Source organism: Ambystoma mexicanum, chromosome 7q (genome assembly GCF_040938575.1).
Source record: "Ambystoma mexicanum isolate Mex_15411 chromosome 7q, UKY_AmexF1_1, whole genome shotgun sequence".
Lineage (NCBI taxonomy): Eukaryota > Metazoa > Chordata > Amphibia > Caudata > Ambystomatidae > Ambystoma > Ambystoma mexicanum.
The window spans coordinates 793036988-793061820 of record NC_090941.1 but is presented as its reverse complement, the minus strand read 5'-3'; the positions used below and the strand labels follow the sequence as shown (position 1 = coordinate 793061820).

Below are 24833 nucleotides of genomic sequence, written 5' to 3'. Positions count from 1 at the left end.
GGTTTTATAAAAAGGGGGATAATTCATAGTGCGGACATGTGAAAATTTTATAAATGATACCATAATTCTTGTGATTTTTCTGCCCACAGTTTAAGACGTGGTAGGAACCGGTGGTATGTTCAGGGGGGTTTTAGCGGAAAAGTGGATATTACTCTAAATGTGTGCATGTTAAAAATCTGAAACTTCATCAGTTAATGTCCCTACCCCCTGCACACATGTATGTAAAGTTGGGTCCATGTCGGAAATTGAAAAAGCAGTTAAAAAGTCAATTATGTACACTCTTTGAATGCAAGCTCCGAGAATGAGCAGATTTGGACATAGACATGGCTAAATTCAGCCACACCATGTATATGTAATTTCAAACAACTGTGTAACTCTGAAGTATGGATTTTGATCATATATATATTTGGGTGCACAGATGATAAGGGAGGTTGTTTCAAGAGATCATAAAATGACATCAATCTGACTCACAGTTCAGTTTGCCAATCAAGCGGAGGAATGGAAGCCTGACCAATGACGAATGAGAGGGGCAAGTCTAGTGATGCAACACACACACCCATTCTCAAGAAACAGATAAAAGCAGAGAGTCAGGACACATAGAGAGATTCAATTTCATCTGCCGCTGGAAGCCCTGCCGGAAAAATCCATACTTACCTCCATCAAACTCCAGAAAGCCAAACTAGAGACTTCAATCTATCCAGAGCAGAGACCAGACCAGAGAGAAAGCAGTGCTGTGCCTAGCAGAGACCAGACCAGAGAGAAAGCAGTGCTGTGCCTAGCAGAGACCAGACCAGAGAGAAAGCAGTGCTGTGCCTAGCCGAGACCAGACCAGGCGCTGTGAGCAGAATCCGGAAAGACCTGACCAGACTGAAGATCGTGACCAAGTCGCTTTCCTGTTCAAAATCTCTTGTGAGTACTTAGCAAAACTCAGAACACATCTCTTAGTTTAAATTCATCTAATTCAATCTATTTAACCTAAGTAGAACTGCCTCCTATCTGTCACCTGTCATTTCTAGTAAAATTTGTCATTTTGAAAAAGTGTGCGTTTAAAATTTACAAAACCAAAAACGACCTTTACTAAATTACTCATATCTCCGCAACCGTTTGGGCTAGAGACTTGCAATAACTTTCATTTGGAAGCTGAGATCCCAGGCTTTCCTAGGACCCCAAAACGGTAGAGATAGTCCTTGCGGTTCCTTTGTAATAGCGCTCGGCGCATCCGCGAATTTTGCCGCGATTTGCAATTTCTTCACATGTAAAAAAACTGCTGCTGCCTGATTTCATTTGCCAGAAATTCGTTTAACCTGCTAACTATCCCTGCATCATTGCTAGTGTGAGCCTGGACTAATATTAACTAGATACCACTCATCCTGAACCTCTAAAAGGGAATTAAGAGCGTTTCCAGCATATTTCTCATTCATTGCTAGCACCTATCAAAGCATTTGCCTGTGTTTTCAAACTTCTGTTTAAACTTGCTGGATTGAACTGAATTACAGTTGATTGCATTTCTGAGAACTGTGTGTTTTCCTTCCATTTCCTTGCCTTGCATCAAGGGGGGGAGGGGAGTAGCCAGAGAAAAGTGATTACATTGTTTGGTTGAAATCATATTGCGTATTTTCTGTACTGCATTCATTGAATATTGCATCCACCTGAGCCTACATAAAGCATCCTCTACCACATTATACTTTTGTTCCTATTTACCAGTGTGCTACCTTATCCATTTCATGTCAACTCATTAGTGATTAAAGAAGTGTGCTAGTGCCAGATTCTCCGTTGTTAATATTTACCATATCAGATTAAGTGTGATATTCAATTATTAATTTATTAAAAAGTGTGATATATATTTTAATTTATCAAATAAACCTTTTAAACTTGCAAAACAGAATTACTTCTTGGCTCAGTGGGGTCAGGGGGATTCCAAGAGAGGGGTGTTATACAAGGGTAGTCATCCAGAACGCATGAACTGGACCTAAAGATATATCAATAAGGGTTTTCATTCAGTATTCTAGACTAGGCGTTAACTTGGCTGTAGTGCTGAATTGAATCCTCTTACATGGACTACAACTCCCAGCAGCCTCAACTAGCATAGTCAACAGTGAGGTATCATTGGAGTTGTGGTCAACACATCTAGAGAGCCAAAGTTTGCAGACCCGAGTTCTATGGGATTGTTGCCACTCAGGAGGGTCAACGACCACATTTGAGCTTGCTGTACCATCCACAGAGGAGAAATAACCATTTTCATATCAGTCTCCTGCTATCCTTAGCAGTCCAGTCCTGAAATGCTAGATAATTCTCCTCTGAGCAAGAGTACAACCAGCAAACCCCAGGCCCATGTTTCAGCATTATTGGGCCTCTTCAGTGTGGTAAAGCTGAGATTCTGTAAGGCATAGTAAGGAAGGGGTCCTCCTCTGGTTCACACTTTAATAGGAGGAGTGGAATTTCCTTGCAGACCTATAAATAGATGATAAATATTAAGACTTTGCTTCCAATGGATCCTGTAGATCTTACTCCTCCAATCCTCAACATGTTTTCTACAAAACCGTGTCAAAACTTGAGCCCAAAATATAGCTGTAACAGTTCCACACATGTTCATAGAAGAGCCGCTCTGGGTCTGCTTTGTTATGGTGTTGTGGTGCCACTGGTTTGGAGCATTCACATACAGTAGGTTGGAAGATATGCCTCACCTTTAAACAAGCGAACTTGGTCCATATCCGTGTTTTCATAGGCGGCCTCAATCTCCGATGGTAAAGAAGGCCAAAATGATTTAATCACTCGCAATTCAGTCTGCGTTGACTGCTCGAGCTTGCGCCAACAGAACCTGCGCACATAAAAAGCAATCAGCCCGCATCATGAAGCATGCATAGGCGCACAGCTGTTCAATCACATGTATACCTCATTAGAACACTGAAATGCCCTGCCAACCATGATTTGTAAAGAGTAGCACAGGGGAAAATAAAACTGGTATAGTCGATATATTAGGTCTAATTTACCAAACCGTTTTTCAATAGGAAAACCCCATTCAAAAACGCATTGTAAATCGAAGGATGGAACTTTTAATATAAGCATTACAAGCCTCCTGACCACGAATATGTCTTTCTTCAGCGGTGAATTGAACTGTGCTCCTTTTGTGCTCAAGGATTTTTTCACAAGCATACTCCGAAATTTCCACGTGGGTCCATTGGCAAGGCTGGGCGCCCATTATTTATTTGTGGTGCACTTTCCATCACAAGTTCCCAGTGGGGCTGTTGAATTCTCGTGTTGCCAAAACCTCTTCATCATGGCCGACGCCATCTAACATGCATAGGAGTGTCTCGCCAGCCCACTCTGCATTAGCGTGATTGGCCAGCCCTGGTTGACTTAAGGCCAATCATGGAGCCGGCAGGCTGAGCCGGCTCCGCGTCGCAGGCCCACCACTAAAGCCCCTGCCTGGCCTGTGTGGCCGCGGGCCCCCACCGCTTCATGCCATGAGATTTTTCTACTCTCCCACCCTCTTCCCCTGTCACTAGGGTAAGATAGCTGCCTGGGGCATTCCTGATGCCCTGCTTCATCGCGCTCCATTTTCTCGCTTCCGGCGTCATCCTAAAGCCTTCTCCTGCCTCTGGCATCCTCTGCAGCACCCCTCATGCCCACAAAGCGGGCATGCACTATGACCCAGGTTGCTGTGGGCCACTTTCTGCTCAGCCCCATGCCTGCTGCCTCTATCTCGCTGCCTCCTACTGCCTGATTCTTGAACTCAATGACTCACTGCAGGCTGGCGGCAGCCTACTCTCCAGACCGGCACAATCTTCACCATTCCAGGGCCCTCCACCCACGGCACCATTACTTTCCTCTTAATTTTTGGACTCATTAAGCCTTTTCTTTACTTTTGTAGTTTCTGCACTGCCTGTAAATTGCACCTTACTGTGTTCTAAACCAGCACATTGATTGTTCCTAGCTGAATTTTACTGTTTTGCTGAAAAGTCGAATTTAGATGTGCCTCTAAACCTGCACACTGATTATTTTTGCTTCCTTTTAGTGTTTTGCTGAACAGTCATATTTACATGTGCCTCTAAACCTATGCATTGATTGTTTTGCTGCATTTTAGTGTTTTGCTGAAAAGTCGAATTTAGATGTGCCTCTAAACCTGCACACTAATTGTTTTTACTGCATTTTAGTATTTTTCTGATTTTTTTTTTTTAGATGTGCCTCTAAACCTGCGCACTGATGGTTTTTGATGAATTTTTGTGTTTTGCCAAAAAGTCGAATTTAGATGTGCCTCTAAACCTGCACACTGATTGTTTTTGCTGCATTTCAGTGTTTTGCTGAGAAGTCCAATTTAGATGAGACTCTTAACCTGTGCATTGATTATTTTCTGCTGCATTTTAGTGTCCACCCAGTCTGGGTTCTTAAAATTCTTCTACTCTGTGCATATCTTGTTTAAAGGACCACCTTCATCTGTGCCTGTCTGCCTGCTAGGCCGCCTGGTGAGCTTATTTGTGCACAGTGCAGCCCCCTGTCTGTTTCTCTCCCCCCTCACCACTATCATGGCACTCTCCATCCCCCCTATCTATTCTAACTGCTACTCTTATCACCTATCCTATCCCTCTCAAGAAGTCCGGAAGAAAAAAGCTGAAAAAAGATTCTGCTGGTCTCTAATCCAGGCATACCTATTGCTGGCACCTACGTCAATGCTACTTCCAGGCAAACTCTTACTGAGATCCTCTTTTCTGTCCCCTCCCCGGACCTATGGATTCCCCACCTGGTCTCTACTCTCTCCCCTTTCACCTCTTCACAAATTAATGGTGGCACTAGATGGAGAAGTACTCTTGGCATACTTCTCATCCTCTAGGTGCATTATTAATGATGTCTATCACAATGGCACTATCATGGGCCCAAGGTTCTCAACCTACTCTCTTCCTCCTTGACTGGCACCTGCCCTCTCGCATTAACTTCCTCCCTTATACTGCTACTCTTCCTTCCTCCTCTCCTCAGCCCTCTCCACCAACACCAATGGGAATACCATGCCCCTGAACTCCCCCTCAGAAAACTTTCAAAGGGGTACCCAACTTCACTTAGCTACCCTGAATACTCGCTCTGCTGTCAAACACTCCTCTGACATCTGTCTCCTTCTTGAAGACTTTGACTGTGATGTTCTAGCCATCACTGAGCCTTGGTTCAATGCCAGCTCTGTCACTGCTCTTGATACTCTCCTTCCTGATGGCTATAAAATCCTCTCCAAACCCAGACCCAACCAACCTGAAGGTGGAGTGGCCCTGATTTTCCCTGAGTGGATCCCCGCTTCTATTATTCCTACTCAATACTACCCCTCTTTTAAATTCCTAATCTGTAGGCTCAGGGACTCTCCTACCTCCTCACTCGCCCTCGCTACCATCTACAGGTCCCTCGGCCCTATATCTCTCTACCTCTCTGAATGGGCTGACCTCATCTCCTCCCTCTTGACCTCTTCTTCCAAACTCTTCCTCTTCAGTGACTTCAACATCCACCTCGACTCTCCTGATTCAGCCACCTCATAGTTCTGAGACCTGTGTAACTAACTCTCTCTCACTATTCTTCCTTCCGGTCTGACCCCTAAGGATGCCTTCATCTATGCAGAAATCCTTCTCTCTTACACAGTCACTACCCACTTCTCCTGGTTTGACCACTCTCTCCTTTCCTCCTCCCACTAGGGGCAACTTGGTCCCCTGTCTGAGCTGCCCCCTGCACTGCAAGTCTCCTTTGCCATCATTTGACCAATGAAGCGAGTGTCAGTCACTGCATTTGCTTCCACTTTCATCCTCCTCCCACCCTTGCTTCTGACTCTCTCTCTGGCTCTGTCCTCGATAACCTGCACCTTTCTTTCTCTAACACCCTCAACATCCTTGCCCACGTCATAAGGATCTGCCTGAAACCTGCCTTCAAGTGCAACAGCTGGCATGACTCTGACCTAGCATTCCTGAAACCTAAGTGTAGAGTTGCTGAACAGAAGTGGCAGACCTCGGGTTCATCCTCTGACAAACTGGCCTATCACCTGCTCCAAAGGCAATATTGATTTTCTATTCACTCCAAGAAGAGGGCCCACATCCAAGCCTGCATCTCTGGAACCACTAACAACACGGCTGAACCTTTCAAAATCTGCAGGGAACTCAACAATACAACTGCAGTCTTCACCTCGTTCCTTCCTTCCCAGGCTGTCTGCATTGCTTTGGCCTCTCACTTAAAATCTAAAACTCAGGACATCCTGCACTCATTCTCCATCACCCCCACCTCCACTCCTGCTCTCCTGCCTCCCTTGGCTCTCCCACTTAACCCCGCCGACACTCTTCCCTCCTTCCCATAGTACCCGATGAGGTCTCTAAAGTTGCCTGCTCTATAAAGTTCTCATCCAAGCAGGTGCTCCCCTGCTTTCCTAGAACCATTAAGGACAACATCTCCTCTGTCGCCCTGGCTCCTGTCGATTTCTGTAACCACTCCTTCACCACTGGCTCTTTCCCTCTATCCCTCAAGCACTCTCTTGTTCACCCTCTCCAGAAAAAGCTGTCTTCTAACTCGTCCTGACCGGCTAATTATTATTATTATTATTACTTCGTGGGTAAACTCCTGGAGAAGTTGGTCCCCCTCCAACTGATCCTTCATACTGAACTCATTGGTTACCTCCTTGACCATCCATCTGGATACTGGGCATCCAGAGGCACATACACTGCTCACCTGAACACCTGTGAAGAAATGCTTGCAAATCTTGACTCTAACTCTACTGCTGTCCTCATTCTCCTAAATCTCTCCTCTGCCTTTGACACAGTCAACTATTCTAGCCTCATAAAACGGCTCTGTGATACCTTCAGCATTACGGACCGGGCACTGGATTGAATGACCTCCTTCCTCACTAACCATCCCTCCCAATTGCATCTGGGCCCTTTCTCCTCCACCTTTTCACTCTCCACCTGTGGCGTCCCCCAAGGCTTTTGCCATGGCTCCTCAATATCTATCTTGCCCTCTTACTCACCTCATAGTCTCCTTCTCTCTTCATTTCCAGTGTTATGCTGACGATACACAGCTCTCCTTCTAACTTCCCTCTACTACCTCCGCTACCTCCTCTTCCTCCTCATCATCCCTGATTGTCTGACCACTATGGTGTGCAGCTAATGACCTCTGCCTTAATGCCAGTAAGACAAAGATCCTTTTTATTGAGACACCTGCTCCCTGTTTCCCTCCTAACCTCTGGTCACCTTCCTTGGCCATCTACCTTTACTATCACGTGAGGCAAAAAACCATAGGGTCATCTTCGACTCCACTCTCTGCTTTACCACTCACATCTTGGACCTTGCCAAGAAGGCCCACTTCCAGCTTCACCTCCTCCGAGGCATTCTCCCTGACCTCTACCTTTCCCCAGAATCTCAATGTTTCCAGAGCTCTGGTCCTTTCTAGCCTGGACTAAAGCAAGAGCCTCTTCCTTAAACTCCCCATTCTTATCTCTCTTCGCCCCGTTAGCGAATCCAGAATAGGGCTGCAAGACTTATCCTTGACTTCAAACTCAGGGACCGTATCTCTCCAGCCCTAAGATCTCTCCACTGGCTCCCGGTGGCATCGAGGATCAAATTCAAGACCCTCTGCATCATCCACAAGGCTTTCTGAGGCCTGGGGCCATGCTATCTCCACCTTTCTCACCCTAAATACTTCCCTACTAGAGCCCTCTGCTCCTAAAACTCCAACTCTCTGCTTGTCAAACACTTCTCCAAGCAGATAGTGGGGGGCAGGTCTCTCTCTTTGGCTGGTGCCTCTCTTTGCAACAGCCTCCCTGGCCCTCTCAGATTTGAGCCGGACCTCCTTAAGTTCCAGAAACTTCTCAAAACTCTGCTTTTCTATAACTCTTTCCCTCTTTCCCTTCCCTGCTAATCGCCCCACTGCCACTGAGACTGACGGCCTGGACCTTCATGCTACCATGAAGGCTACCAGGCCCCTGCCAAGTCAACACCAGTGCCCTCCCCCCAGCACTGCACATATGGGCCTCCATCTAGGTGGCTATGCACCCCACCCTGGGATTCCTCCACCCTTGCACTTGCAAGCAGCCTCCTCCCCTGGCACCCCTCGGCACTTCCCTCCCAGGCTCTCACTAGCACTTGCCCATACCTTGTTCCCTTCCCTCCCTGCCCTATCTCCTGCACTTCACTTTACTGCACTTGCACGTCCGAATGCTACAAGGACCACAATTGTATATTTACTGTCTTTTGTCATTATTATTTACTCCCCTTGTTCCCTCCTCACTTTGTCTTGTGGCGCCTGGAAACTCTATGTTGTTGTATAGTCGCCTAGCAAATGCTAAATAAATAAGTGAATAAGATATCATTGCAGCCCTTCTGCTCAGGGCTATACCAGTCATGACATAGAACCTTCCAATATAGACCATCTCATCAAGTCTTGGATCCTGTAACCTGCTGTAGGCAAGATATTCCACAGTCTGGCCAATCAGGGGCCACGTTACATCTGCCAGTGTACAGTAAGAATCTATCAGCTTTTTCGACACGGTACAGTACGAGGCATGTTTGTGCCAGATCTGTAAGCGTATAGCACTCCATGACCACTCTCAGATTTGAATCAGGGAGTCTGAACTTTGGAAATGTATTCACAATGCCCTGAAGCTCTCCAGTTCGCTTATGTTGAATTCTAATATTGCCTTACTGTAACCACTAATCTTCGTACTTAAGGATATGTATTTTATTATGTGTATGCAGTGCCAAAGATGTTGCCTTGAGCCTTTATCTTGATAACAAATTGGGATGCAGAAACCCAAAATGGCAGTACAGAGTGATGGCCCGATCAGACAAGTAGGCGTCTTCTGCAGTGCTGTGTATTCAGGAGGCAAGCCTACTAAAGTCCATTGGGCATTGAATGCTTGTGTAAACCTGTTTGTTTTCAGGTGTTTTCTGCTAGAGCAAGTGGTTGGGTTCCACTGTGGGTGAGGCCCCACGTGCATTCCAGCTTTGTGGGGTCTGCACCAATGGTGGGGGGTCCTGCCTGCAGCATTTATATAAGAATCCTTCTGCAGACTACATCACTTTCACTTTTCATTCCCTGTGGTAAATGGCAAGTGCTAGCTCTGAGGACATCTGGACACATCTGGACACAACTTTCAGATAGATTAAACATATCTGTTACAGCCCACCATTCACAAGGAATTGGCGGTAAGGGTGTACTGTTATCAATTCACTGTGACCACCATCCCTAAGACTCATCAGAAGGACAGATGGAAAGTGTTAGCATGGCACGATTTCGTCTATACATTATTATAATAGCGGCAATGTCATGCAAACTGTAGGCTTACCTGTCTTTAAAAAACAACACTTCTCCTCTGAGGGTGGTGATGGCATCAAACACTAAATTAGCATCACAGCCTGATGGAGTGGTGGGCCCTGTAGGTTGAACAGGCTTCACTGATAACCCTAGGGAGGAAAGGAAAGCAAAGTCTGGAATGTACTTATTGCATATGTTATATTAGAATATTAAAGGCATTTCCATTTCACCAAGCACCGGGTATCCATGAGTTTGTATGACATATCACATCACTTGTCGATAACATGTACCTGCACTTTAGGAAGGCATTTACACTGCCACAGGTAATATTAATTTGAAAATATCAACGAAATCAGGGTTTGACGTCGAAGCATCTTAAAAATAAAGACAACTAGAAAAAAAAGAATATGGAATAGACAAACAAGTGTGAGGTTCTGGTGCATCGATGGAGGAGGCCCCTTCTTAATACATAAGTACATCCTCAGTTTGGGCCCATTAAATTCAGAAGTCATCTCAAAGACGGACTGCATGTGCAAAGCTCCTACCCTGGGAAAGTGCTCTCCAACATTTGGCTCGCCAGATGTTTTTGACTACAACTCCCATCAGACATAGACAGCCTAGTCAATGGTGGGTGATTGCGGGAGTTGTATTCCAAAACATCTGGAGAGCCTTAGGTTTCAGACCCCTGCCCTAGGGTAGAGCATTAAAGTAGCTGTTAAATGCCCAGAACGATCCTAGAAAGCTGCTATAGTCAGATCAGCTGGGGAAATACATTTGATAGAGGAGCTAGTAACTAGCCATAAGTGACGAGGAACCGTGCTACATACTTGTGAACACTATGCAAGCTAACTGTGACATTACAATTCATGATGCTGTCTGAAAAGGATAGTGCCTGTTAAAATATGTGAACTTTTTAGAAAGCAGAGTATTTAACGTTTGCACCAGTGCTAAAAATTAAGCAAATGCACTCAGCATGTGTTTGCCTGATTGTAAAATGTGGACTGGCCATAACAGGAAATTATTTCAGTGACTCGGAGGCGGCCTCAATCGTTGTGACGTTACGATTTTACGAGGTGCGGCTTGAGTCGGCTTGAATCGACGCGGACGCGGACGTTCTTTCTTTCTGGGTCCTTTCCTCAGTATCCTGAGACTGAGCCTGCCTGAGCCCGCCCTCGCTTGCCAGCGTACGACGACGTACGAATCTGCTCGCGGTGCCTGTCCGCTCCTGTGGGCGTTCATCGCACAGCCGCGGCCGCGGCAGGATACCTCCACCTGCGGGAAGCCTGGTGGGAAGCCAGCTGGAGCACACGGGAGCCGCCGGAGTGTCAGCGTGCGCTGGTCACGGCGTTCGAGGCGGCTCGCAGAGCCTGCCTGCTCTGAGCATTTCACCGGCCGCGGGACGCCCGTGGGAGAGTGACTCCTCTCGGTGTGGGAGCGGATAGAGGTTGCGGTGGGTAATCAGCACATGGGGAAAAAGTGCAGGGGGGAGCTATACTGACTTGCAGTGATTACACTGCCTAGCAAGCAGTGTTACTCACTTAAATTGAGCCCCTTTCCCCCCCTTCCCCTAGATACCTGTCCCCCCCACCTTTATACCCAGTCTCCCTCCCTTGGTTTGATTTAATGGTACAGCCACCATATGGTGAGGAGTCCATCTGGGAGTGTGTGCTGAACCTGCATAGTGCCTGCCTGAGGGCCTGCCTGAGGGGCGCTACGATTTGGTGACAGCTGGCTTTGCGCCTCTTCAGCTTAATAAGGACAGTGCAGGTTACGTGTTGAAATCTGGCTCGGATCTGGGTGCAGCAAAATCTAGAAAACTGGCTAGAGAGAAGGCACCTTGATCTTTGTAATAAACCTAATGGCGCCAGGGAAGAAAATGACACAAAATAAGTACAATCTGCGTAAGACAAAGAAACAATTGGAAGTGGCAACCCTGACGAACGATGAGATGAGAAAATCTAAAATAAATAATAAGGGAAAATCCAGCATATCCATCCCCTCGGGACAGGGAGCCATAACTGGTTTCTTTGCCCCCCTTCCCTTAACAGAAACTAACTCTACGATCATTGAGGACCCCGTCTCATCGGATGATAGGGGTGGTGACCCAATGAGTTCCACTAACTTTGACGACATAGATAACAACTCGCTGTTAGACCTGTGTTTGAGTATCCAGCGGGGGATGACTCCCCAGATCCTCAGGCCGTTGGAAGACACAGGTCTGCGACAGTAGAATAATTCTATGTCATCTTCTGATAACATCATAGGCCACGAGATACCTCTGGGCCGACTGTCAGCCTCCCCTAATTTAGTAATGGTTTCTATGGAAGATGGTCCGGAGTCAGAGGAAGGAAATCTCTCCACCCTGTTCCCTGGGGCAAAGGAACTGGCAGAGATTCATTCCTCAGTGGCCTCCCTTCAATTTGCACTCAAAATTTTGCTCCAAATGACGGGTCGGATACTTACAAATACTAACCCATTGCCTAATACACAAATAGAAGAAAAGAATAAGGAGGAAGAGGCGGAAATCAATCTATCGGAGGCCATAGGTATCGCTGAGGAAATAAATAAGATACCTGACAAAGATTCCTCGGTAAATGAGGACTTGAATGAGTCAGTCTTCTATTCCCGTAAACAACGCAAACTGGCTAAGAAAGCGCAAAAGAATAAGGAAAATACGATGCAAGGAACTAAAGAAGATAAGACGGCGCACATTGGGGGGCGCTCAAAAAAAGCAAAAAAAAGGGCAGCCAGAGCTAGAAAAAGATGGGCTCTGGAGAAGGTCGCCTCTGCAGTTGGCTTATCACTCATCAAGATACGAATCTAGTCTCGCCGTCCAAATATGATCAACCAGTGACGGTGGATCCGACTGATGATGTGGAAAGATTGCCGACCGTGGATGAAACAGAGGACCAGGCAGACGAATGGGAACGATTTGAGGCCGACCTTCAAGAGGAGGAGGAAACACGGATCAGGGGCCCTGACCTGGTACTTCAATCTGAACCAGCCCCGACTAGTACCATCATCTCTCCCGGTAGATCAGTTATGGACGGACCCGATCTCTCAGGGAACAGAATCTGCCTGATCAAAAACCTGTATAAAACCTGCGAACGTAGATGGCTGCCACGATCAGAGTTCCTAATACGTCTGCATTCGGTCCCTGAACTACGCGTCTTAAAATCAGATGATTTCCTGTTTGTGGAACCATTAAAAGGCCCTAACCCCTGTGTGTCTGCAATTCACTGTAAATTTATATCCACCGCACAGATGCTTAGGAAATACCGTGAAGAGCTGAGGGCTGTGGATGTTGAGGTTGATGCAGACTTGGACGAAGTGGACTCCAGTGCCGAACTTGTGGAAATAAGTGGGCCAGGCATACCAGTGGAGTACCCCTTGATACCTAAAGGAAAGAAAGTTGAAATTGCTGATGTTCAGTTGGTCCTAAAATGGCTCGCGGAATCTCTTCCTGAGGTTTTACCTAAACATTGAAATTTGACATTGTTATCGTGGAACACAAGAGGATTTGCTCATCTGTTGTCGTCGGAGGGGTCGGTTAATTTTATTGTGAAACATAGCCTGACATGCCTACAGGAGACATGGGCAATGGACATTTTATTACTTGATGGATACATGAATTATCAATCCTATGCTAAGAAGGGCGATAAAGGGAGACCGTTTGGAGGGCTCTTGATAGGTGTGATCAGCTCTCTGCCCTCAAGGCAGATACCTTGTAATGTTTGTGATAATATGCTGGCAGTAGAGGTTGAATATGGATCACAGGATGATAAGGGGAAGTTCCTGTTGATAAATATATATAATCCCCCGCACGCGGGAACTAGTGAACCTATTCAAGAAGCCCTTCATGAATTACTGGCCTCCTGGTCTGTACTACCTGGTAACCGAGCAGTGATTGTTGTGGGTGATTTTAATTGTCGTATTCCTGCTGTGACAGGGAAATATCCTCAAAACCCCAAGTTAAGAGAGAAACATCTATTAACACATATCAAAACCGACATCGAGGGACCTCGTTGGCGTCGGTTGCTTGACGAATGGGATCTGGAAATGCTGAATGGCTACACGAATAGTGACTACCCGGGGAAACACACTTGGTCCAATGGGCTATATAGTAGTACCCTGGATTACATCTTCATGTGCCCTAAAATGCTGCTCTTAGTAGAAGATATGTTTATATCACCAAACAAATGGAGCGATCATTCAGCTCTCCATTGTATACTAAACATACAACAGAGAGCTCTCGACAAGTGCAATATGGGCACAGTCTACGCGAATAAATCAGGCTCCAACATTAGATGGTCGGCTAAGAACATTAATCAGGCTGCACTGGCACTCGAGATGGATAAATGGCCAAATTTACCCAATTTCCATTCCATGTCTATTGAATCCATAGAAAATTGGATAAAAGCCTTCTCTCATATACATGCTTTGGTTCCGACCACTAGCATGTATAGACCGGAGGGTGGGCCCTGCTCTTATAATAATAAGATTAGAGATGCCAAAAGGGACTTGAGACGGGAACTGCGTATGAGCAAGAAAAAGTTAGGACCGTCTGATGTATTACGAGTGGTTGCGAGGAAAATCAAAAATAAATATAGATGTATTATTAAAAATATTAAATCTGTCGCTAATACCTGGGCTCACCAGAGATTAGTGCAAACGATTTGTTCTAAAAACACTCGTAGTATTTGGGCACTTCTGGGGGAAACTAGGGAGTCATCGAAGGGCCAAATGGTTAATCCAATTAAAGCTGAGATATGGGTTGAGTTTTTACTTGCCTGTAACACAAAACTACCGAGTGACAAATTGGGCCCTCAGATAACCTTGGCTCCCCATCTGGCCTTTGATATCTCATATACGGCCATAATCTCCAAGATAAAGACGCTCAAACCGTCCAGAGCTCCAGGTCCGAACGGCCTAGCCAATATAGTTATGAGAAAACAGCCCGAGTTCTGGGCGAGTTTATTAGCAACACTGTTCAAAAAGATAATGTTACAGGGGCAAATACCGAGCTCATGGCAAACAGCAGTACTGATACCTGTTTTTAAAAAGGGCAATCGCCTAGATCCCTCTAATTATCGGCTCCTCTCCATGCTGGACACAACGGGTAAATTGTTTGCTTCTTTACTGCTTGAGGAATTACAATCGTGGGTAGAAAGGGCTAACATTTTGTCCATCTTCCAGTGTGGATTTAGGAAAGGCTATTCAACGAGTCACAATCTAATGGTCATGAACCTGCTGAGAACTAAAGCACGCAGCAAAGGGGCACCACCTTTATATGCTTTATATATTGATTTTAAAGCAGCTTTCGACACCATCCCTAGGGAACGTTTGTGGGCTAAACTTAACGGGCTGGGGTGCCCAGCAGGCATCCTGTATTACCTTAAATTGCTGCACTACAATACGTCAGTCAGACTGAAATTAGACCAAGAAGGACACCTGACTGACAAAGTGCTGCAGAACAGGGGGGTGAAACAGGGCTGTGTGACGGCCCCCTTGGTATATAACCTGTATGTTTATGACATACCAGTGGCCATAACGGCCGTCTTAAACTGTCCACCTAAGATTGGGGAGCTGGTATGCACTGTCCTGGCTTACGCAGATGACTTGGTCATTTTTGATCACACAATCAGTGGCCTACGCAGATCGGCCACTGCATTGTGGGATTATGCGAATCATAATGGCCTCACTATCAATCTGGACAAGACTAAGGTATTGCGATTTACTAATAAAAGAGTGTCACGTGTAAATCTTATGGTGGGTAAGAACATAATCCCTTACGCCCCACATTATCGGTATATGGGTATCGATTTCGAACCGAGTGGTGACTATACCATGTGCAAACATTCTCGGATGACGCGAGCAGCACAGGTCACATCGCTGGTTGCGAACTTTACCAACAAGCAAGGAGGTTTCACGTTATGGGGCACTCGCCAACTATATGTGCAGGTTTTTACTCCCATGATAACCTATGGTCTAGAGGCCTTGTTCGACCTAGATCTTAGCTGGCTACAAGTTATAGAAGGGAAATTCTGGCGGCGGGTCTTGGGGCTGCCCCCAGGAATTCCAATGGCCATTTTACGCCTAGAATTGGGCATACCATCATTGAAAGCTACAGTGATGAAAAAGAGACTAGGGTTTTTTATCAAAATGCGTAGTGGTACAACAAATTCAATATTGACTGCTGTGGATAAGGAAATATGTAAAAAACAAAATATCCTTTCACCCGCTGCTATAATGTTAAAATATCTCGCTGATATAGGATGGACGTATCGTGAAGGGGACTATACCCGGCAAGTTCAGAGAGCCCTAGATAAGCGAATAGATATGTGGGATTGGTTGGAAAATTTTGCCCACCTCAGTGCATTGAAAAGTTATGAATTTGTGAAATTTAGGTTGTATACATATATGAGACCGCAAGATTACCTTAACTTATGCCCTTGCAGAAGATTGCGACGTTTTGTACTCCTATTAAGACTGGGCCAACTCCCTACCCTTTGGGTCACGGGCCGGAGAGATCGACTGCTGTCGACACTAAGGATCTGCAGACTGTGTAAAATCAATAATGTTCTTGAGACAGCAAGACATGTCCTGACTCAATGCAGTAGTATGACAAACATAATATATCAACATATGGGAAAGTATACGCATGACTCTGTAATATCCTCTAAGGCATTATTTTGGCATCACTGCTTAAATTCCGAAAATATCCACATTTTTACTGCTTTATATAACATCTGGTTGGTCATTGAGGGAAAATTGGGCATTAGGATCTGAATAGGCAGCATTATCTACACCCAGGTGCAGAGATGGGATACACCTTTACTAGAACCATTCCTGGGCCATGCGTGACTCTGTAATTGTGAATCCTGTAATTAAGAATTCCAACTGCTAAACGCTCTTCTAAATATTGTCAGTATTTCGTATCCTGGTGAGTTCTGATGTGATTCCCGCAGGGTTTGATTTAGGGCGATCTAGGTTGTTTTAGGTTTTAGAATGCACGATTGTGTCTGGGCTAGATTTATTTATCTATTTATTGTGAATCCTGTAACTATGAATTCCAACTGCTAACCGTTCTCCCAAATATTGTCAGTATTTCGTATCCTGGTGAGTTCTGATGTGATTCCCACAGGGTTTGATTTAGGACGATCTAGGTTGTTTTAGGTCTTAGAATGCATGATTGTGTCTAGGCTAGATTTATTTATTTATTGTTATTGTTATTAGCATTGTTAATTTTTACTTAGTTGTGTAATCTTAATCTTATTATTGTATTTTGTTGTCATTCATGTGTAAAGTTTATTAGCTAAACTGTAACACATTAAATAAAATAAATAAATAAATAACAGGATTTGCCCAAAGCCATAGTCTCGGGCGGATAGCTCAGGGGCAACGTGCTCGCCTTGGAAGCAAGACAACACGGACTTAGAAACCTCTGGGTATTAAGTGCGCTATAAATAGCATATGATATCATAAAGAGTTTGCCCATTTGTTCTGCCCGTGTGACGGGGCTTGCATCATATTACTAAGTGACATGCTGAACGAAGGCAATATAATTGTGCACACACACTTATTTTTCATTTTGTTTGCGAAACACGGAGCTAAAGGTAAGTTACTTCACTATTCCAATGTGAAAGGTGAAAATTAGAGGCAAGATTTGTTCCTTTTCATGTCACACAGCAAATTTACTATGCAACTCTAATTGAAAACAGTGCAACAATCAGCACGTAATATGAATGAGGAGAACATGTGTCCTTCATTCCATAGTGACCCATTGCCACATTTGAGAGTGAGGAGCTAAGGGCTCCACCATGAATGAGGAGAAGGTGTGTCCTTCTTTCCATAGTGACCCATTGACACATTTGAGAGTGAGGAGCTAAGGGCTCCACCATGAATGAGGAGAAGGTGTGTCCTTCATTCCATAGTGACCCATTGACACATTTGAAAGTTAGGAGCTAAGGGCTCCACCATGAATAAGGAGAAGGTGTGTCCTTCATTCCATAGTGACCCATTGACACATTTGAAAGTGAGGAGCTAAGGTCTCCACCATGAATGAGGAGAACGTGTGTCCTTCATTCCATAGTGACCCATTGCCACATTAGAGAGTGAGGAGCTAAGGGCTCCACCATGAATGAGGAGAACGTGTGTCCTTCTTTCCATAGTGACCCATTGCCACATTTGAGAGTGATGAGCTAAGGGCTCCACCATGAATGAGGAGAACGTGTGTCCTTCATTCCATAGTGACCCATTGCCACATTTGAGAGTGAGGAGTTAAGGGCTCCACCATGAATGAGGAGAACGTGTGTCCTTCTTTCCATAGTGACCCATTGCCACATTTGAGAGTGAGGAGCTAAGGGCTCCACCATGAATGAGGAGAACGTACATTTGAGAGTGAGGAGCTAAGGGCTCCACCATGAATGAGGAGAACGTGTGTCATCTTTCCATAGTGACCCATTGCCACATTTGAGAGTGAGGAGCTAAGGGCTCCAACATGAATGAGGAGAACATGTGTCCTTCATTCCATAGTGACCCATTGCCACATTTGAGAGTGAGGAGCTAAGGGCTCCACCATGAATGAGGAGAAGATGTGTCCTTCTTTCCATAGTGACCCATTGCCACATTTGAGAGTGAGGAGCTAAGGGCTCCACCATGAATGAGGAGAACATGTGTCCTTCTTTCCATAGTGACCCATTGCCACATTTGAGAGTGAGGAGCTAAGGGGTCCACCATGAATGAGGAGAACATGTGTTCTTCTTTCCATAGTGACCCATTGACACATTTGAGAGTGAGGAGCTAAGGGCTCCACCATGAATGAGGAGAAGATGTGTCCTTCATTCCATAGTGACCCATTGACACATTTGAGAGTGAGGAGCTAAGGGCTCCACCAGGAATGAGGAGAACATGTGTCCTTCATTCCATAGTGACCCTTTGCCACATTTGAGAGTGAGGAGCTAAGGGCTCCACCAGGAATGAGGAGAACATGTGTCCTTCATTCCATAGTGACCCATTGCCACATTTGAGAGTGAGGAGCTAAGGGCTCCTCCATGAATGAGGAGAACATGTGTCCTTCATTCCATAGTGACCCATTGCCACATTTGAGAGTGAGGAGCTAAGGGCTCCACCATGAATGAGGAGACCATGTGTCCTTCATTCAATAGTGACCCATTGCCACATTTGAGAGTGAGGAGCTAAGGGCTCCTCCGGTCAGGAGCATTTGCCTACAGTGGCACTGCTATTACCCATTTAAGAGGTGAGAGCTTTTATTGCTTCGGGGATACCACATGCAGAGCCCCCTCTCCCTGATGAAGGGGGAGCCCAAAATTACTTCAGACATAGGGAGCACTCTCATAGGTGATTAAGTAACCAGAAATGCCCTAAACATTCACATTCATCTGCGAGCCCAAGGTGACTGAATTGCAAATCTGTGGATTAGTACATGTTTCTATTTCGAGACTGTTGCCATTTCTATCGTGCAGCCACGCTTAACGTTCATTTCTATACTTCCTCTGCTTCGGGTACCCATAGATGGCGATGAAGAGTCAGCCCAATCATAAGACATAGTCCAGGGTGAGAGTCTGCCACCTGTCAGCCTCCAGGTGTGATTATGATGATGTTAGACTACCACCTCCATGTCCCCTCACCATAGACTGGGATCGGGCTAATGGGAGTTGTAATCCAAAACATCTGGAGAGCCAAAGGTTGCAAACCCAAGCTCTACAGGGAGGAGACATGTGGCATCAGCAATGAGCAGCTGTACACCACGTTCATTGTCTACGGGCCAGAAATATTAACTTCGCTCTAACATCTGCTTAATGTTCGTCGCAAAGTCTTGCAACCGAGCAGGAGTCTCCAAACCTGTTTCGACAGAACGCACTGCTATCATCTGCTAACTGTTATATTCTCTTGAAAGGTGCAGTAACTAAAGCATTGGAAGGCAATTTTCTTCATTGCCTGCCTACATTTACATACAACAGAAGGATGTGTGTGTTCTGAACGGAAACCACCCTGTGTAATTGTTAGAGCACACTTGCTGTGAACAATTACACCGTGATGTTTCATGCACTCTTAGAGAAAGGTCACTTAGTCCCCATAAAGTTGAATGAATCAGTGATGCTGATCCGCTGAACGTTCCATCTGACTGTAAACAGCACTTTGAAAAAAGGTACTAAAAAGAATGGAGTTATATGAGCAACTCCTAACCATCCATGCACCCCTCTCCACTGATGATCTTGAGAAACACATCACAATAATTATGTGGCAGTATCTTTGACACAATGGCGACGAAGAGCTGCAAGACGGTAAGGAAAAACTTTGGGCCTCATTATGAATGCGACGGAAAGGCAACAACGGCACCGGTAGTGCTACCGGCACTGTTGTTACCTCTCCGCCACATTACGAGTCCTGCTTGCCGGTGCCAGACTGCACGCGTGGTCTGACCACGCGTGCAGGCCGGCACCCGCGAGCAGAACTCATGATTGCACCAGCACCGTTATTAACGGTGCCGGTGCAACCATGATCCCGACCCCCATTCTGCCCCATGGAGCAGAATGGGGATCGGGAGGCCGGCCATACCAGCACCCGTGAATGGGCAATTACCGGCCCATTCATCTCGTAATGGGCCGGTAATGGCCCATCCGCGGATGCCGGGGCCGGTAGCGAGTTTGGCAGTAGCCGTGCCCTTAATAAGGACACAGCTACCGCCAAACCCATAATGAGGCCCTTTGACTGCCTCAGACTATATACAGAGTACTTGTTACCGGAACAAATCTGCTTTCTGCATATACGGTGGTCAATGAGAACATTGAATGAACTGTTCCCATTAAATAATAAAAGTGATTTTAAGGGAGTATTTTGGTATTAGTATTATTGTTCAGTTTTATTTGACCGAATGTTACATTTGACAGAATTTGGCCAGTAACATTTGATCGAATAAAACCAAACAATTAGGCTAATAAATACTGAACATGTGGAGCGGGTGTTGCGGGGGTGTCCCCCGCTCCACATGCTCATTATGGATTAGCCTTGGGGGGTTGCAGCGGTGTCCCCCGCTTCCTCAATTTTGGAGGTGGGGGACCGGAAAAAAAAAAGAAAAAAAGAAAAAGGGACCCAGCGGCGTCGGATCCGACCTGCGTTAGAGGGACGGATCTGACGCAGCAGGGCTGAAGTGGAACAGGCGGGCAGCTAAAAAGTAAGTGGGGGATGGGGGGTGGAACAACAAATAATATGTGTTGTTGCGGAAAGCCATGCCGAACATCTTGCGATCAGATGTTTAATGCAGTCACTTTTTTTTCCGGTCGGATTCCCATGATCATTTTATTTTCGGTCTAACATACCCAAACCAGTATTTTTAAGTCATAATTATTAATGAAATCAATGAAAGTCTTATGTGAATGAACAAAGCACCATTTGCAGAGTTTCATAACTACCCAAAAGGCTTCCTATCTTATGAAACATACTAAAAGCCTGCTAGATAGGTAGTCTAGAATCAGATTTACTAATTACAACAGACATGTATGAATACATGTTACGTTACACTAATTAGTAGGACTTCTAACTTACCAAAGACCTAGGGCCTAATTTACAAAAATGTTTTAACATGGGAAAGTCCCATTGAAATTTGTTTTGTGAATCAGGCCCCCACAGTTTAGCAAAGCAATCCATCCTCATGGCCCAACACACATCTAGACTCTCTTTACTTCTTTACTGTGCTGCCATTTAAGGTAGACATTGGAAGAATGTATTTTCCTTCAAAGACCTTGCCTTTGTCAGAATAATGTAGACCCTTGTCCTAGTGGACACGTTGTTTTGAGAAGGCTTACCATAAAGGGATTGAATTCCATTGATATCATCTTGAGACAGCTGGAATTCATTGGTGTTAATGTTGACAACAAATGGGAACATCAGAGCTCCGGGGTCCTTGGAGTGAGCGAGGCCCAGAGCATGGCCAATCTCGTGAGCCGCAATCAGGAACAAGTTTGTTTCTAGAGAAAAATCAAGATGAGACTTGTTTTAGACTAGACATTGCAACATATAGACTCACATGTTTTAAGACAGTCTAGTAGCAACCTTTGATGAATGCCAACAAGTTAGAGACACTTAAGGTATCTCCAGATTTACTCGAAAATAAAATGCTGTGGAAATGGCAAAATCAAACTGGTGCAAATCTGAGATGCCATGGGACTGTTTTCGTTTGCCCCAGCGTAAATCTTTCTCAACCCACCCCACCCTTACTTCTAGATGGGCTCCTATTCAAACCACTAACATCCCACCAAGTTGCATATTAGCCAACGTAAAATTCTAAACCCCATCTGCTGCATGCCGTGCACTCTAGTGAATGAGACGTCAACCAGTGCAGTCTCGCCATTGTAACATAGGTGTGGTAGCCATGGCAGCACCCAACTCTCTTCAGCAAAAGTAATATGATATGGTTCCCTACATGAACAATAGGCAACCAAGGCATGCGATATTTATTAGTACCTGGGGTGCGGGGGGAGGAACCACTCAGCTTCCCAGGATTGTGGGCTGAATCTACCAATCCAAACCCACGCTCCATGGATTCTGATGGCTGCTTCCCACACCCCGCTCTGCCCTCTTCGCCCTACCCTCCCTTTCCTTTCAAATGTCCTGTCCCTTCCACCCCCATCCCCACGTACCTAATTTCTTCTTCAGCGCCGGTAGCGCCCACCATCGCTGCGCTACTGCTGCTGCTCTGTGGCCGCCATAGAAAGGGAAGAGGGGCCCACTTTCCTGATCCATGGCACCCATCTTACGAAAGTATTTTATTGTTCATTGAATCAAAATACAAAACTGAAAAACTGAAAACCCCGGGTGCTAATAGCAATAACCGGATGGTAACCGTAGACCCTCGTTAAAGGCCCTCGCATGTGGTTGTTAGTTAATACTTTATCTGACTGTCCAAAATTGTAAACTCTCCAACTCTTTGCTACTGAATGATTTGAAAGAAGCGTTTAACTTTCACCTATGTAAATAATTTAATGAGCATAATAAACTGAAAACAAGCATTGACAACCCCCTTTTTTTGCGTTTTGTGTAGGCATTTTCCCAGCATGCACCATATGCCAGCTCCTGCCGCCATATGCCCAGATACTGCTGACATGATGTTCCTGTTAGTGCAATGACATGCTTTGGCACTCGCATCATGTGCTGAATATTGCTGACATACATGAACTATTATCATCAAAATGCCAACTACTCGCACTATGACTCTGGATCAAGATCAAATGGACTGGAACTTACACCATTGTCAGGGGATACTACGAACTGCACAGGTGCTAACATAATTCTCCGGGTAATGCCATCAATTGCCCAGGTACTGTCACCATTGCCAAAATGAGAGCAAGGGCAGTCCCCTCTTCTCCGACCGGTTTCAGCAGTTAAGTGTCCAAGTGGCTTGCGGGTTTAGCCATCCGTCTGCATGAAGAAGCATGACCTCTCCAGCAGTCCATGCTGTGGGACACCTTCTGCAGTACACGGTTTCGGGTGCACAAGAGTACACGCACAACATTAATTTATGGATTACTTGCGCCGAAAAAAAACGGGATTTGTGCGCCATTCTGCCCACAAATCCCTGTTTAACAAATGGGCGCACCAATCCCGGTTTTTTCGGCACAAATAATCCATGAATTATCTGTTTGGAATGCGGTACTTCGTCCAGTTAATGACCTCCCCCTTTTACCCTGTACATGACAGCACATTGGAAATGATGACTGTGCTACCAATCACCAAAAACTAATAAAGACCATTTTATGAATGTCCTTTTTGACTTCTGTTTTTTGCTGTTCATTTTATGCAGTAGCCACCTCTCCTGACTTTAAGACTTTAATTCTTTAAATCAGCTCTTCTAGTTTTCGAAAAGTAATACAACTGGAAGCTGCGTGCTACGTTTCTGTCCAAAGGTAGCCCAAACAGATTTGTAAAAAAACAACTAATATAATTGAAAGATTAAGGGCCTGATTCATGGAATTTTTTGCACGGTTCAAAGTGACTTTGCACTGCTGAAAAGTGACTTTGCACTGCCAACACAAACCCTGATTAATGGAACTGTGCATGCCCAGAGCATAGTCTTTTTTGCAGTACAAGGTGACTTTGCACTGACTTGGCACTGCAAAAATCCACGTTGCACAGTTCTATGAATCAGGATTTGTGTCGGCAGTGCAAAGTCACTTTTCAGCAGTGCAAAGTCACTTTTTGTGTTTGTTCACAACAGTTCACAGATGCACCTAAAAACTGATCAGTGTTCAAGTTCTTTCATTGGCATCTTCAAAATAACTCCATAGAGGGATGCATCCGGTAGCTTTGGGGAGTTGGGGTCCGGCTGGGTTCCCCATAGAGACCAGGCCATTACCTTTTTTTTTGTTGGCTGCACTTCCCAGTGCCGCTGAGTCTCTTCCTTCCCTTGGGCCGACTTCAACCATCATTTGCAATCTAGGCCTGGCATCCAGTGCTGTCACTAAACGTAGAAATCTTAAGCCCAGATTCCCGAGACACTGGAGTTCCTTGAAAGCCATCTGACAGTCAACAGCTTTGCACTGCTGAGTCTGTATTGTTGCAATAGTGGTGGAAAGGTGTGGGGAGTGAAACTCGGTGAAAGGTCGGCACTGGCAATGTGAAGAACAGAAGCAATATATACGCCCAGCGCAACACCTCTGACGCGCCCCAGAGTCAGAATAAGAAGGTACCAAAGGGGGAGGGTCTTAGGCTAGAGAAGGAAAACTTCAAAGAGAAGTCAGGGAGGGATTGCAAGAGAAGATGTTCATTCTAATATATAAAACAAAAGCGTGTGATAGATCATGGTGGACTAATTCCCTTACATTCTACAGGATTGCCAGACTCCCGAAAATGAGACTAAGTTGTCCCAACACTCCTGTTCAAGAGCCTAATACCGGAGTGGGTGAAGAAGGGGCATTCTCAAAGATGAATAGACTCTTTTTTTGCCTTGGTTTCCTTTGCCAAGAGAACCCTCTCTGTGCCTGTTCATGATGGAGACGAACATGAGCCCATACCCGCATCAGCCGTGAGTCCACCATTAAGTCTTAAATTAATATTATTGCGTGTACCCTTAAAAAATGGATATCGTTCAAGTTGGCATACGACTTGAACGGCATCATGAACTTCTGACATCAGATCTTTTGGTTTACCTCAGTATACTAAAGTCACACAAATGATAATGATGAGCCATTGTACATACCCTCTGACCCCTTCGACCAAGTTTCATCTTCATCAAAGTGGACGTCTCCACCAACACCATATCCAGGATCAAAAGCATGGGCTAAAAATTCCCCGGGTCCATCAAATGGGGAATTGTCTCCGTGATCTGTGCCAAATAGACAATCAAGCATCATTATTTGTTACCTACTACACATAGCAGCAGAGAAGTGTTCTTTCAATGTGAAGGGCTTGCTAAGGTCATGGTTTCAGTGATGGGAACTCTGCAGTTCCAGATGATCTGGGCATCTCTTGATTTGCAGAACTGCATAAAAGTCACCTTTTAAGTGGGTTTGTGCATGGATTCTATCAGTGCATCTACCGTTACCTGATCA

General features: G+C 45.4%; 1 protein-coding gene across 1 annotated transcript in view; it reads right to left on the bottom strand.

Annotated features, from left to right (window-relative positions):
* The window catches only part of LOC138527749 (matrix metalloproteinase-18-like), a 39716-nt gene that overhangs the window by 7997 nt on the left and 6886 nt on the right, over nt 1–24833 (bottom strand). Inside the window, exons 4-7 of the mRNA XM_069639035.1 lie at nt 24482–24607; nt 21093–21254; nt 9296–9413; nt 2685–2818 (exon numbers count right to left, since the gene is read on the bottom strand). Coding sequence (XP_069495136.1) covers nt 2685–2818; nt 9296–9413; nt 21093–21254; nt 24482–24607 — 540 coding nt within the window. The remainder of the gene's footprint in view (nt 1–2684; nt 2819–9295; nt 9414–21092; nt 21255–24481; nt 24608–24833) is intronic.